The sequence below is a fragment of the Solea solea genome, chromosome 13, assembly GCF_958295425.1.
Source record: "Solea solea chromosome 13, fSolSol10.1, whole genome shotgun sequence".
Classification (NCBI taxonomy): domain Eukaryota; kingdom Metazoa; phylum Chordata; class Actinopteri; order Pleuronectiformes; family Soleidae; genus Solea; species Solea solea.
In genome coordinates, this window is record NC_081146.1 from 9,771,520 (window position 1) to 9,784,994 (window position 13,475).

The following is a 13,475-nucleotide window of genomic DNA, read 5'->3' on the forward strand; positions in this document are numbered from 1 at the left end:
TGCATTTGTAATTTAGTAAACTATTGTGCCCTATTTTCAACAGCTTTGGTCTCCAATGCAGTTATTGTGGCAGAGGTACAAGTAAATATAACACTGCCACCTGCTGGACGAAAATCATATGTCCAACTACCGCTACCGGTGTTTGTTTTTTTAATTATACTATATGTACATTACTTGACTATCCCTACAGAATTTGAAATAATTATCACGAGACTAACACGAATGAAAAACCAACTATAGGTGAAGACTGCGATTCACAGGATGTGTATATAACTGGTTCTTTTATTTGGCAGTTTACATTTCCCCCTCCTCTTGTAGCACAGAAAAGTATTAGATGGTGCATGCCATGTTCACACAACCCCAAACCTTTATTCAGCAAAGCTTTCACAGAGAAATATACGAAGGAGAAACACAAGCAGCAGAGGGTGCAGGCAGATATCAGTGGTACTGTATATTAAAAAGAGACTAGTTCAGTGTGCTGAAGGTGAAGCATCCTGCATCTATTCTCTGTCTAATCCCCTAAAGAGAGCAGATGCTAATGATGCCTCATGGTAAGTTTCGCATTCACATACACCCACACAGACGACCTCACGCCAAGTTCTCATTACCAATATCAAGGTCCAAGATACTGTGTATACATAGTACCAGTATGGTGCCATAACATTCAAGAAATTAATCCCAAAATACTGTGTATTTAACGGAGCTTCTGACTCAACTGAGGAAGGATTCATTAAGAAGTGGCGTTGTCAGCATAAGTGGGAATTTGCAAGTGTACAAACAGTTGCTCCCATTGGGCAAAGACATTCTCAATAACAACAAAGCACCTCTCAGGTCCAAGCTCATTCCAGAGAATATGGACACGTGTCGCTCTGTGGGTTTTGGCGTACTGTTACGTTCCAAGCGTGCGTGTTGAGAATGGGAAGGTGTGTGTGTGTGTGCGTGTGTGTGTGTGTGTGTGAGGAAGATAGGGATGGGATTATGTTTGATACCTTGAAGAGTGTGTGGCCTAGGTACACACCGACTGTCATTCTTCACAGAAACACAGAAACGTCATCTTTATCATCGTGACATCCTCAAAAAACAACAACCGTACACGTCAGTCGACAGCCAACTCACAACACCGACGGCTTTCACAAGAGAATGTCAAGAACTGAAACATTAACCAATGACAAACAGAATATTGGAAATGATACAGTGCAGTACAGTACAGTGTTTGTATGTACTTCTCAGATAGATAGATAGATAGATAGATAGATAGATAGATAGATAGATAGATAGATAGATAGATAGATAGATAGATAGAAAACATGTATTTACAAAACAAAAGCAATTTTCTTGCAATTTCTCTAAAACAAATCCATCCAATGCACTGATAATACTGACAGTAGTGAGTACTGATGGTGTGTTGCGATGCGGCGGTGAGGTCCTTGGACCTCACAGTCTCCAGGGTTGGGTGTCTGTTTTGTGGAAGGTGAGGGGCAGGAGCGAGGAAGTGGACAAGACTGGATGAAGAGACACAGATGGATCATGGAAGTCAGAACTCTTTTTGAAGCCTACACTGCCAGCTCTTCACTCAGCTCGTCCCTGAGCTCTTTGTTCTTGCGCACCTCAGCTGCGTGTCTCTCCTGAACATCACAAACATTTAATTAGCCATCAGGACAGTGTGCAGTTACCTAGTGACACATCATACATGTAACAATGATTCTGCATTTTCACCTTTTCCTGTAGACGCTCAATCATGGCTGCCATAAGGGCTTCACGATTCTCCTTGATCTGCTCCATCTTGGTCTGGAGCTTCTCCTCAGCCATCTTGCTGAAGTTGCTGTTCTCCTCCATGGCCTTTAGCAGCACGTCCCTCTCATGGTCTCGCTTTTCTGCCAAAGCCCTCAGGACTTGGGCTTCTTGGTACTAAAAATTGCAAAGCAAAAGCCAAAATAAATGAAGCAACTTGTCTGTTTTGAGCGCTTTCATGTTTTTGGGATTTTGTTGTATCACGCAAAACAAACACTCACCTTCCTCCGCTCTTCAGCAGCCTCCAGTTTTTTCTCGATGTCCTCCAAAGAGATGTCTCTCTTTGGGGGTGAGGGGAGGTTGTGGGCAACATCTGACACTGGTGAAATAGGCTTGAGAATCACCTCAAAGGCCTGACCCGAGGCCCGCTTGTTTATGGGCTTCACCTCCATGTCTGCAAAATAGACAATTATGACGATGACATGTGCAAAATCAATGTCAAATGATAACAAGTATCAGCCCAGTAACGAGTCATTATGGCTCCCATCTGTATTTACCATGAAGCTACACTCTCATTGACAAGAAAATCAATGTGTGAGCTGATCCATACCTTCAAATTCACACATGAGCTTGTTGCGGGACTCTGGGTAGAAGCAGGAGCAGATGAGGGAGAGGACAGACAACTCCTTCATCTTCTCTTTGTATGCTGCGGAGAACATAAACACAGTCAATAAATATACATGACATATTTCTAAATGAAGATATTACAAAATAGGGCAGCAAATGGCTGAATACACCAGTCAGTCTCAGTCAGAGTTGCTGAGTAATTCATTGGATTATGTTGTGTAAAGGTTATCAACCTAAAACCACACAAGCACTACTGTTACTTTACTGGATGTTGTGTCATCCTATTGCACTGGAGAAAGATGTGTGTCAAGACATTCAATTTCCTGTTGACTCAGCTGTTGACCGTGTTGTGGTCACATCCAGTAGAAGCACTCGTATCTGTCGTGTCGGTCTACTGTTGCTGCCATTAGGGGCAACTGATCGATTCACTTGACCTTTGGTTGCTATGTTTTTTTTTTTACCAGTTTCTTGGGCTGTTTTTAATCTCAAATTGTGCCACTTTATCTATGGTGTGTCTGGAGCTGACAAAGTGCCCACCTGAGGGGACAACATAGTGTCCAGCCTTCTGCTGCAAAGGCCGGTGTGTGAATCGGCCCCTGTGCTGCAGGGCTGGCCTGCCTCCCACCCCACCATGCACCTGTCTGCTCCACGACATGTTTGCCATAATGTTGTATTTAAAATAAAAAAAGACAAAACAGTAGCAATTGTAGCATGAATGATTTAGATATATATGCAGCAGCGCTGGCCTACAATAATAATAATAATCATGGTCCATCAGAGGGAATGACTAATGCAATATATTGTCTATAAGGTTCAGTGAGTTTACTATTAAACCAATTTGTGTGGACTTTTCATGTCACCGTGAGTCTGTTTTAACAGAATAAATGGCAGCACTGGTCTGATCCATTCTTGCCATGGAAGAAATAAAAGCCACAGAGGTAAATAAATGAAGTAAATAAACAAATGAGACACCCAGGTGTGTACATAAGCACTTGGGAGTTTGATTTTAGTGAGGAGGAGAAAAAAAAACAACCCCAAAGTGTGAATGTTAAAGCTCTCTCAGCTTTGCTACTAAATGGTCGGCAGCCCAGCATCTTGGGTGGGGTCCGTCTGCATTATGCTGCATGTTGTAGCACAGAGAGCAGGTGCAGCGCTGCAAGGAAAAAGCCACTCGAGTGCCAGTTTATATCGTCTCTCCACGCACTATTTCGCAACATAAGACCCAGATTTAATGAAATGGCATAGATGGTGATAATAAAGGAGGCAGTTAAATGAGCTGGTCATGACGGAGAAAGCCCACACTCATGTTAACACAGTGCTGAGACAATGGGCCCATGATGGACACAGACGTATCAAAGCGACAGAATCAAACCCAGTTTGTTTTAATCATACAAAGGGGTCGAAGAAAATCTCACTGGTGCCATAAGAGACGCACGAGCACCAGGTGATGGAACATACAGGGCCGAATATTTCAAGGATGCGTCTATCACTCCATCCATCCATCCACCCATTCATTCCTCCATCCTTACATGCATCACTTTCTCCAAGACATGATGTGAACATTCTTACCGGTTGCTGTTTTGGCCATGGCTGATGTATTTGTCCGCAGCGACTGCTGTTTAGCTTTTCTCAGGTGAAGGAACGGTGATGCTGTTTAAGGCACGGAGTCAGCGAGCAGAACAGAGCAGAGCAGAGCAGACCGGGGAAGCAGGAGGATCGGATGACAGACGGGGAGATTGTGGGCACGGCACGCCGCGCACGGGAGCGCGCACACAAGCCAGACCCTCCTCTGTCCTGTGGCGCGCACACTCAGCGTTCAGCGTCCACTTGCTCACGATTTGACTACAAGTGATAACATTCTCCAGACACGATACATGTAAATATGCGTTCAATATAAATTTGATCACAGATTATGCTTAGTGATTCCCAGAGTGTGGGTCGCGGAACACTGGTGGGCTCTGAAGGTATTGCAGGTGGACCTGACACAGGCCCAATATACATTTACCATTTACCAAATGTCTAAAACCTAACCTAAATTATTTGTTCTGGGGATGAACGGAACAAAGAATACATAGAAAAGAAAACAAAGAAGCTTGAAGACGTGGGTTTGTGACCTGGTCGGAACTAGGGCCTTGGGTTTTCTCCGGGTTCCTTCCACAGTCCAAAAAAAATGCAATATGGGGATTAGGTAAATTGGACACTCTAAATTGACCATAGGTGTGAGCGTGAGACTGGATGGTTGTTTGTCTCTATATGTGGCCCTCATGTGGAGGATAGAGTGGTAGAAGATGGATGTTTGTCATAAATTATGTTGCATCCTTTTTTCATTGCATCCTAATAAACTGAAAAAGTCACGCACACAAATGTTTGTTGGACAGCTTTTAGTTTGATTGTGACATGCACTCAGCATGGCATCGCTTAAATAACATTACATCACTAGCCCTGACCAGGTGACGCAATTCCAGATCAGAACACTGACCGTCCTGTGTAAACCTATAACTTGATAAAACCATTAAATATCTGCTCCTGGTCTCTTTCTTCTGTCTCTACCTCGTCTCCCTCTTTCCCTTTCTGTCCCCCATCTCTCCTCTGTCCCCCATTTTGCCTTTCACTCCAACCGGTCGAGGCAGATGGCCGCACATTTTTAAGTCTAGTTCTGTCAGAGATTTCTTCCTGTTGTCTGCCTTATATACAGTGCCTTGAGGTAATGTATGTTGTGATTTGGCATTGCACAAATAGAATTTCATTACATAACAGAGAGATCAGGGTTCACATAATTGGCTGATTTAAACACAGGACATTCATTTTTGAGGGATTTGATGAATTGATCAATCGCATTCATGACATTCCTCATCATAATTTATATTGATCATACTCCAAAAACCCTCCTGCATCAAACATGCAACAAAAGTCTGAGACAGCATCATTCATGTCAGAGTGCATCATGCAGCAAGAGATTACAGCAGGATGACCACAGGGACAATGTGAAGCTGCCCTGCTTTAACATAAATTCAGAACATAAACAGTGCAGACTGTACAAGGCTTTATTTTTCTGAACGAAACCTCTAGAAACAACAAAGAGGTGTAATCCTTAAATACATATGTATATATAAATATGTAAATATACACACACATATATATATATATATAAATATACATATATTATGTTATGCGCATATTACAATACTACTTTATCTACAGTAATCATTTTCAATCACTATTTAAATAAGACACATTTCACATAAGATGATTCTGGTTCAAGTTTTACAGGAAAAAGAACTTTATACATAATAGAAAACAGTGTCAGCCTGACGGGTTCTATATTGCATTTAAATTTTAGTTAAATAATTCATAAGAAAAAAGACAAAGTGAACCTGAATATGGGACAGTTGACATCAATATGCGTAACTACAGCACAAGGCTGCGCAAAATATCAAAACACAGTGATAAGACACATTAAAAGGTTTGGCTACTGATGAGCTGGAGTGCATATACCCAGGAGTGATTAAAGCTCAGTAAGTGAAATGCAGCATGTGTTCAGTGTAAGGAAAAGCCTCCTGGATTCAGATGTACGCTTGCTGTGTACCAGTGAAATGAATGTTGCTCTTAGTTTTATACTTTCAGAGCTGTGGCCTTCAGCTGCTGTTTGATGTAGTGGCCAACCAGTATCTGAGGACGTAGTTGGTAACCTTGAAGAACATCGTGAGGGCAGCTCAACTGATCCCCCTTCAGCCGATCCAGTAACGTCACACACACCACAGCCCCTGCACACAATACAGTCGTGTCAGAAACGGAGCCACGTGTGAGGACACAATTCTGTTTCAAAGATAGCGAAGATTTCGTATTGATCCTGTATGTTTCTTACCACGCAGACCACTCAGATTACACATAGCAGCAAAAACTGATGACTCCATTTCAATGTTGCAGACTCCTGCTTCTTTGGCTTTATGGAGGAAGTCCTGTTTATCCTTCTCAGTGTAGGAGCAGAAAGCACCATCCAAACGGGCTTGTCCTGTGATGCACATCACACTTTAAACCACTCTGTATGTCTCAGCAACGAGATTAAGACATTAGTGCGAGACAAACTTGTCTTGTACCTTCATAGAAATCCAGTGTACACATGGTGTTTCCTATCACAGTCTCAAACTGGTTCAGTTCTTTGCTGCACTTCAACAGCTCCTCGGCCAAACCTTGGTCCAGATCAACATTGCGCACCACAGTCTTCCCCAGGATCACCTGCTCAAACTTGGGCTGGAACATGCCGTCCAGGGATTGTTTGGTAACAACGATGGTGCCTGGTTCAAGCCCTGACAACCAAGCATGACAAGTGAGAGAAAGCAATGTCTATAGACGAAAAGTAAAGCAAGAAAGATTTTTCATGTATGTTCATATGAGATACTGGACTGATCTTGTTAAGATATTTAATCTTAACCTAGTCATAACTTTAGTCATGTAAAAAAAAGCAGAGGACAGCTACTACTGATTTATAGTATAGTAAAGATGTAATGATTGGTATATATCAAAACTGTATTCATTCAGAAAACTGAACAAATAACAGCTAATAGCAGGTAGGTGTGTGCGTCTGATTCTGTGTGACTGGCAGGTAGAAGGAGATAAAAAAGAATCAGGAGTCAATCGCGGCATTGCTCCAGCTGCTGTAATGTGAAATAGGATTTTAACCATTAAAAAAAATCTAAATAAAAAAATATGTTGATCAGTGCTAAGATTGTGGCTGTGCATACAAATAAATTAACATATGGGTGTTGAAAAGTGTAAAAACGCTGTTTAACTGCAGCGAGTCAGAGGATGTCAGCTGAGGAGGAGGAGGAGGAGGTCTAATGCATCCTTAGGACAGATTGTATTCATCATTCTCAGAAACCACCTCCGAGTGTGGTCTTTATGATCAGACCTGAAGATACATTCAGGAGGCAGAGGGTGGTTTCTAGCCTGTACGGAGCAAGGTCTACTGGTAATTGGATCACTCCAGGACATTAACAGCAGGTCTGAATGGGCTTTATGAACACACTGACCATCTCATCCCTACTGTACGTCTTGGTTAGGAAACTCAATAATAAACTTACCTATTCCACCTGATGTCCCAATGCGTATAATTGTAACATCAGTGCAGCGTGCGTGATGGAGGAGCTTTATCAGCTCATGCAACATAATGGCAATCGATGGAATACCCATTCCATGCTGAAAAATATAGCACATACAGATATTTCATTAAAGGCCATTCTTTTTTTTATTTTGTTTGCGTTAGTAGTAAAGCATTCGTTTGCAACAGAAGTTATACATACACTGACACAGAGTACAGGGCCAACTTTGTACATGGCATAGCGGTCTGTGCCAGCACAGATGTTTGGGTAGTCAGATTTGGGGTCCTCCATACCCAGCTCAGCAGCAATGAATTCAGTGAATTTTTTCATTCTCCAGGCACTGCCCCCAGTACACACAAACTAAGAGAAAAGACACAAACACACACTAATTATTGGTTTGCTAATAAAGACGATTATGCATGCACATTTTTTGTTTTAAATAGTCATAAAAAAAACATTACCTTAACATCACCAAACATAGCTGGTAGGTCATGAGTTTCTGTTGCAAGACTTAAGTGGTAGAGGATGTCCTCTTTCATTTCAGCCAGGTGAGGGTTATGGACATAAACCGAACTTGAATTTGGGAGGGAAAAAAAAACCACAGGGTTATTTCTACTAAGATTTTTAGACTGTAATTGGGGTTCTATCTGATCTAAATATAAAATGCGGGATCTCTCTTATCAATCTACGGAATGTCTGTGTGTGTGTCTGTCCACCTGTGTCCCAGTTAGAGACAACAAAGAGCATATATTTCACCATCTATTAATTCAAGGAATGTCTCTCTGTCTGTTAATTGCACAACTGTCCAATGGTTCACTGCCAATGACTTACACAGCTTGTGTGTGTGTGTGTGTGTGGTGAATCAGAAATGAGTCAGATTAAGGCTCAACAAGCCACTTCCGCATCCCTGAAGACAGTCTTGCCAGGTCAGAGAATGCACTAGATGTTTTGGAGCCAGACATTATTTCAGGGTGAAAATGCCACAGGAGAAGTGGTCAGACTTGTTTGAAAATAGACAATAGAAACAAATAGAAAGAATCAAATAACCTCACACCACAACCAAGGTATGCAGGGTATCTATCTATCTATAAAATAAAATGAGTAGCCCTGAATGAATTATGTCATGATGTTCAAGTTGTTGTAAATGTTTGAACACTTTTATTGTGAGAAATGTAATAATCCTGGACTGACATTTTACGATTATTGACTTTGTCACATTGAAATGAATAATTCATTTATTTGCTCTTTGCCAGAAACCCAACCCGGATAGAACATAACGTAATGTAATGGATATAAAGTGTAATCATTTATGAGAAGAGAGAGAAAAAACTCCAACAGACGTGATGACAATCAGGAGAATAATGGTCCTGTCACTATTTCCTCATTTCAGTGAACATAACCCGAGGAAAAGCGTGTGAATTTGAGATCAAAGTGCATCTTCTCACCTGCTGCTCGATTCGTTTTGCTTGTTTTCTGACGAATCCATTTTCTTAAACTGACGTTTTCACTTGAGACCGGAGAAAAAAAAGAAGAGTGACGACGAACTGAAAGAGAGAAATAATAATGTGAGAACACGTAACGTTTCAACAAACCGCGACGTAGTTAACATAATAAGTGTTTAGGGACTCGACCTCGTCTAAACCAATTCACATTCATTGATTTTACATTGACCTCTCCACACACTGTCATTCAGACATCATCACGAACTCACCGCGAGAGAGTAAATACCTCGATAATTCAACTACGTTAAAAAAAACCACACACAATACAAACAACAAGTGGCTTTAAATAAAAGCGAATTATGTACCTTTGATGTGTTGCCTTTACTGGCTTTCAAGTGCCGGTGTCGTCCCTCTACGGTTGCTCGCTCATAACTGAACATCCGGTGTCGACAACGTAACGGGTAGGTCAGCCCAGCCCACAATGACGTCACGCCAGGCACGTCGCAACATCGCAACTGTCCCACAGGAGAAGAATAAGAAGAAAAAAAAAGGAAGAAAAAAAAAACTGTCCCACAGGATGTACTCTCCACGCACCGAGGAATCCACAACTTCCTGTTTGCCAATCATCCCTTCATATATATATATATATATATATATATGTACATATATATATATGTATATATATATATATATATATAAAATTCAATTTCTCAATTTAACATAAAAACTAAGAGAGACCTAACTCAAAGGGAGTAGATAATAGACAAGAAAATAAATAAATAAAAGAGGCAATGTAAAAAATCCTGGCTTATCCAAACAACCAACCTTGTATAATGTACCTTAAAGAGATACTTGAGTAAAAGTGCAAGTATTTCACCAGAAAATGACTTTGGTAGAAGTTGAAGTCACTGTTTTATAATATTACTTAAGTAAAAATCGGTATAAAGTATATGGCGGTAAAGGTATATGACATTTACTGCACTTAATTATCAAAAGTAATTTTCTGATATAAAATGTACTGAAGTTTTAGATGTAGTATTTAAAAAGTGAGGAGCTAGGATTGAGCCATGGTAGCTCAGTGGACTTTCAACTAGATCAGGGGTGTCAAATTGGCGGCCCGGGGGCCACGTGTGGCCCCTCAATCGATTACATGCGGCCCTCTGCCTCTGTGCTTTGGCACAGCTGCCAGTGAGGTGATGGAATATAGACAGATCATAAGACTACATATATTTACTACCAATATTTTTATAATAGTAATGAGACATTCGGTTGCAATCATTGCTTTATTAAATGTATCACACTCAACATTAAATAACATATATTTAAGCTATTTTAATTACAGTTATCCTTGTCATTATTTGCAAAATGTTCTGTTTTTGTTCATCTTATATTGCCCACCCACTACTAAATAGTTGGGTTTTTTTTCCAATTATTTTCTCTAGACCGCCCCCCTCTTCACCAGAGTAGATGCTCATTGGCCCCCAGGTCAATTGAGTTTGACACCCCTGAACTAGAAGGTCATGCGTTCAATTTCTGGCTCTGCCATTCTTTATGTGTCCTTGAGCTAGACACTTCACAAACAAGACACAGCGTGTGAAGTACAGATATGTGAATTTTGTACTTAAGTACAGTAACATAGTACAGTATGTGTACTTGATTACATTACAAAACAATAAACAACTAAAGGTGCATCAGTAACATTTTTATATACAATAAGACAAATCTACAAGTACAGCTGCCAAATCTTCAGAAGGGTATGCTATTATTTTAATCTCTTAGATTATATGTGATCTTTGCAAGTGGGATGCAGCTGTTCATTTCCAAAAAACATGTAGCTATGAGGAGATGGGAATCAGGCGTCCTGGTCACTGCGATCCACTTTAGTGTTTCGACAGGCTCGCACCGATCATGCTGTGTGCGTTTTTTTCCACGACACTCTTGACAACTTCTTTGCATGTGGTGGCGACAGCGGGGAACACTTTGTCTGAAAACAGAGAAAAACAAATATTGATACTGGAAGCTGGAAATTCAAAGAGCGATTATCAAAGTTGTTGTCAATTAATTGAGTAATCGGTTATTTGTTGCAGCTCTATCAAATATATGGTAATCTGGCTTTAGTTTAGCCTGTATTACTTTCTAGTAGTACAAATATGTTAAACACACTTGAGTTAATGTGAAAGATAAAACTCATATTTACTCTTGTCCTCCTCTCCACTTCACATGATGAGGTCGTCCCCAGGCTCTCTCTGTATATACAAAAGAACATAATCCAGTCCAAATAGCACAGTCATAACTATGCTGACCATTCAGTAAGGAGACTAGATTAAATGTGGTCATTACATCCAACTTACTGCCCAAGTCAAGACCACAGGGTGCTCCGGCAAGAATTCTGGCTTCTTCATGGCCTGAGGACAAGTCGCCAATCCAACTAAAAATTCTCTTGTGTAGCATAGTCTGCCCACTGAATATAAAGTTCAGAAAATACAGTATCATCGCTCCATTTTAAACGATTACCTTCTGGCTTGAAGTAAACCTTTTTCTTCTTACCTTTTTTCGGTTTTTGGAGGCTGAAAATCTTGAAGAACTGCTCGACACCAATATTGGTCTATCACAAACAAATAAATAAAAAATAAGAATAAAATTGTCTATAACTTGCTTGTTTGTTAATTATTAAAGAGAAGTTGTGTGACAAACCCAACATTTAGTCTTCAGTTGGGAATTCTCACCTGAGGAATCCAGCGGTCCTCCAGAGCTTGTGCACATGTAGCAGCATCTATTTTGGGCTCTAAAGAACATTTTATGCATTATCATGAGCGCATACCACTCACTTTAATAAACACAGCGAGCGCAAAGTAAAAGGTGGAACCTTCGACTCTCCCACTGTCTCTAGTGTGATTTGCTTACCAGAGTCAATGTGGACGATGCGGCGTAGGGGTCGAGCAGGTTCCAGGTGCTTTTGAAGGGATCTTCTCCTTGATACCTCCATTCTAATTTCAACGTTTTTGCAGAAACGTCTAGGAACAACTATTTACTATCAATAGGGTTGAAACCAATGATTGATTTGATCATTGATTTATCTGTTGATTATTTCTTTGATTAATCATTTGGTCATTTGGTGAAGGAAATGTCAGAAACTGGCGAAGAAATGTCAAATTTCCTAATTCTCAGAATGAAAGTTTACCGTCACAGGGATGCCAACAAACCAGAACATAGTCACATTTCAGAAATAACTAATAATATTATTTTGAAGTTGACTCATTAATTAGTTGTTGCAGCCTTAGACATCATGGTTAAAATCATTTGGCCAATTGATAGCAGGTATACAACTTTTTAGCTCTCAAAGTAACATCATTATCACCAATGTTAAAATATAGTGGCATAAATAGGCTGAGCAAAGACAACTACAGACTTTTCACAAGAGGCCAATTTATTCCCAATAAGATTAAAATGGAGTAACAGGTTATTATTTGTTTCATTTTCTACGCACTCTGGTCAAAATCCCTCAGCTCCACTACGATCACATAGAGATGAACAGTATTTCTGATTTTTCCTCCAAGTACCACCAGAGAAAGCTGGTACTACAGTTTGAGAACCATGGCATGGATTTAATTAGCCAGTGGGTTACGTTATTTTACAGTAATTTCTCAGGTGGAGTTCATAAAAATAACAATAGTGTAGCTAGGGACGTTATACAGTGAATATATTAACAGCTAATGTGACTAACTTGACGTTTCACTTGTATAAATCACGCAAAAAGAATAAACATTGAACATTGGTGACATAAAACGCATAAATAGTACCGAGCAGTAAATGTTGTAGGCTACTGTAACGTCTATCATGGCAAACATGTTTAAACGGTGAGCAGCGACCATTACAGCGCCCGTTTTTAATGTTAACGATTGCTCAGTGCCTCTCTAATGGTCGGGACTGTGTGAAACTAGCACATGGTTCCACCTCATTGACAGTCCAGCGGCTAACGTTAACGGACAACAAGTGCAACTCCATGCTGATGTACAAGTTTCAACAATGAGAATCTGAGCGAGCAGCAATGCTCTAATTACTTAGACGAGTAAATTACGGGATGTAGTCGTGATTTATCTCTATGAAAAGATGTATTTTGATTATACCTGTAAATCTGCAAGAGTTGTGCAGTGTGGTTTTCTGCCTGCTCACCTCACCTGACCGCTGTTAATTCTCCCAAATGACTCCAGCTCTTCACTTCCGGTGCCCACCCTTCAAAATAAAGCATTGACTCCTGTAGGTGAAACTATAAACCAAATTTTATCAGACTTCAGTCATTTATTAATTTTCCCCCAACGAATCATAAATATAAATACGTACCTATACCAACCTTAGCCTACACATCAATGCCGACGTGATTGCCCATTTTTGTTGTTAAAATTTAAAAAGATGATAAATGCTTTTACTTATATCTTTAACAGGATGCAGAGGTTGTGTGCGGAATTTCAGAGAACTATTTACTTATATACTGGCAATTGTATGCACTGACACTATTATATATAAATACATAAAATGTCTGTTTTTACACTAAAAAGTGTAGCTGTAGTTTTCTCTG

The 13,475-nt window shown here is 40.3% G+C and overlaps 3 protein-coding genes across 11 annotated transcripts; all 3 read right to left on the reverse strand.

Moving 5' to 3' along the window:
- Positions 1 to 264: 264 nt before the first annotated feature.
- On the reverse strand, positions 265 to 4,106 carry stmn2a (stathmin 2a). The gene is made up of 5 exons (XM_058648523.1): positions 3,928 to 4,106; positions 2,342 to 2,437; positions 2,013 to 2,185; positions 1,717 to 1,908; positions 265 to 1,625 (listed from the first exon to the last, which is right to left on the reverse strand). Exons 1-5 carry the CDS (start codon positions 3,944 to 3,946, stop codon positions 1,554 to 1,556), a joined length of 552 nt encoding a protein of 183 aa, XP_058504506.1. The 5' UTR covers positions 3,947 to 4,106; the 3' UTR covers positions 265 to 1,553.
- Positions 4,107 to 5,388: 1,282 nt separating this feature from the next.
- upp1 (uridine phosphorylase 1) lies at positions 5,389 to 9,414 on the reverse strand. 4 transcript variants are annotated; one of them, XM_058648522.1, is made up of 8 exons: positions 9,265 to 9,414; positions 8,903 to 9,001; positions 7,919 to 8,030; positions 7,659 to 7,817; positions 7,440 to 7,554; positions 6,456 to 6,665; positions 6,224 to 6,370; positions 5,389 to 6,122 (listed from the first exon to the last, which is right to left on the reverse strand). In XM_058648522.1, exons 2-8 carry the CDS (start codon positions 8,941 to 8,943, stop codon positions 5,971 to 5,973), a joined length of 936 nt encoding a protein of 311 aa, XP_058504505.1. In that variant the 5' UTR covers positions 8,944 to 9,001; positions 9,265 to 9,414; the 3' UTR covers positions 5,389 to 5,970. The 4 variants fall into 4 exon arrangements, with proteins under 4 accessions (XP_058504505.1, XP_058504503.1, XP_058504501.1 ...); XM_058648520.1 differs by lacking the exon at positions 9,265 to 9,414 and adding an exon at positions 9,169 to 9,213; XM_058648518.1 differs by lacking the exon at positions 9,265 to 9,414 and adding an exon at positions 9,089 to 9,192.
- A 1,174-nt stretch (positions 9,415 to 10,588) lies between these two features.
- gra (granulito) lies at positions 10,589 to 13,098 on the reverse strand. 6 transcript variants are annotated; one of them, XM_058648524.1, is made up of 7 exons: positions 13,027 to 13,098; positions 11,804 to 11,913; positions 11,626 to 11,684; positions 11,447 to 11,504; positions 11,240 to 11,360; positions 11,097 to 11,145; positions 10,589 to 10,883 (listed from the first exon to the last, which is right to left on the reverse strand). In XM_058648524.1, the coding sequence occupies exons 2-7, from the start codon at positions 11,883 to 11,885 to the stop codon at positions 10,806 to 10,808; spliced, it is 447 nt and encodes a 148-aa protein (XP_058504507.1). In that variant the 5' UTR covers positions 11,886 to 11,913; positions 13,027 to 13,098; the 3' UTR covers positions 10,589 to 10,805. The 6 variants fall into 6 exon arrangements, with proteins under 6 accessions (XP_058504507.1, XP_058504509.1, XP_058504508.1 ...); XM_058648526.1 differs by having other exon boundaries at positions 11,804 to 11,930; XM_058648525.1 differs by having other exon boundaries at positions 11,804 to 11,976; positions 13,027 to 13,097.
- Positions 13,099 to 13,475: the final 377 nt, after the last annotated feature.

Coding starts and splice junctions, on each gene's coding strand:
- stmn2a (XM_058648523.1), bottom strand. Junction 1,909..2,012: donor CTGCTGAAGAGCGGAGGAAG/GTGAGTGTTTGT, acceptor TGCAATTTTTAG/TACCAAGAAGCCCAAGTCCT. Junction 1,626..1,716: donor TTGAGCGTCTACAGGAAAAG/GTGAAAATGCAG, acceptor TGTGATGTTCAG/GAGAGACACGCAGCTGAGGT.
- gra (XM_058648524.1), bottom strand. CDS start 11,885: ATGGAGGTATCAAGGAGAAGATCCCTTCAAAAGCACCTGGAACCTGCT. Junction 11,685..11,803: donor CATCGTCCACATTGACTCTG/GTAAGCAAATCA, acceptor AATGTTCTTTAG/AGCCCAAAATAGATGCTGCT. Junction 11,505..11,625: donor AGGACCGCTGGATTCCTCAG/GTGAGAATTCCC, acceptor TGTTTGTGATAG/ACCAATATTGGTGTCGAGCA.
- upp1 (XM_058648522.1), bottom strand. CDS start 8,943: ATGGATTCGTCAGAAAACAAGCAAAACGAATCGAGCAGCAG. Junction 8,031..8,902: donor CAAAACGAATCGAGCAGCAG/GTGAGAAGATGC, acceptor CCCAAATTCAAG/TTCGGTTTATGTCCATAACC. Junction 6,123..6,223: donor TAATCTGAGTGGTCTGCGTG/GTAAGAAACATA, acceptor TATTGTGTGCAG/GGGCTGTGGTGTGTGTGACG.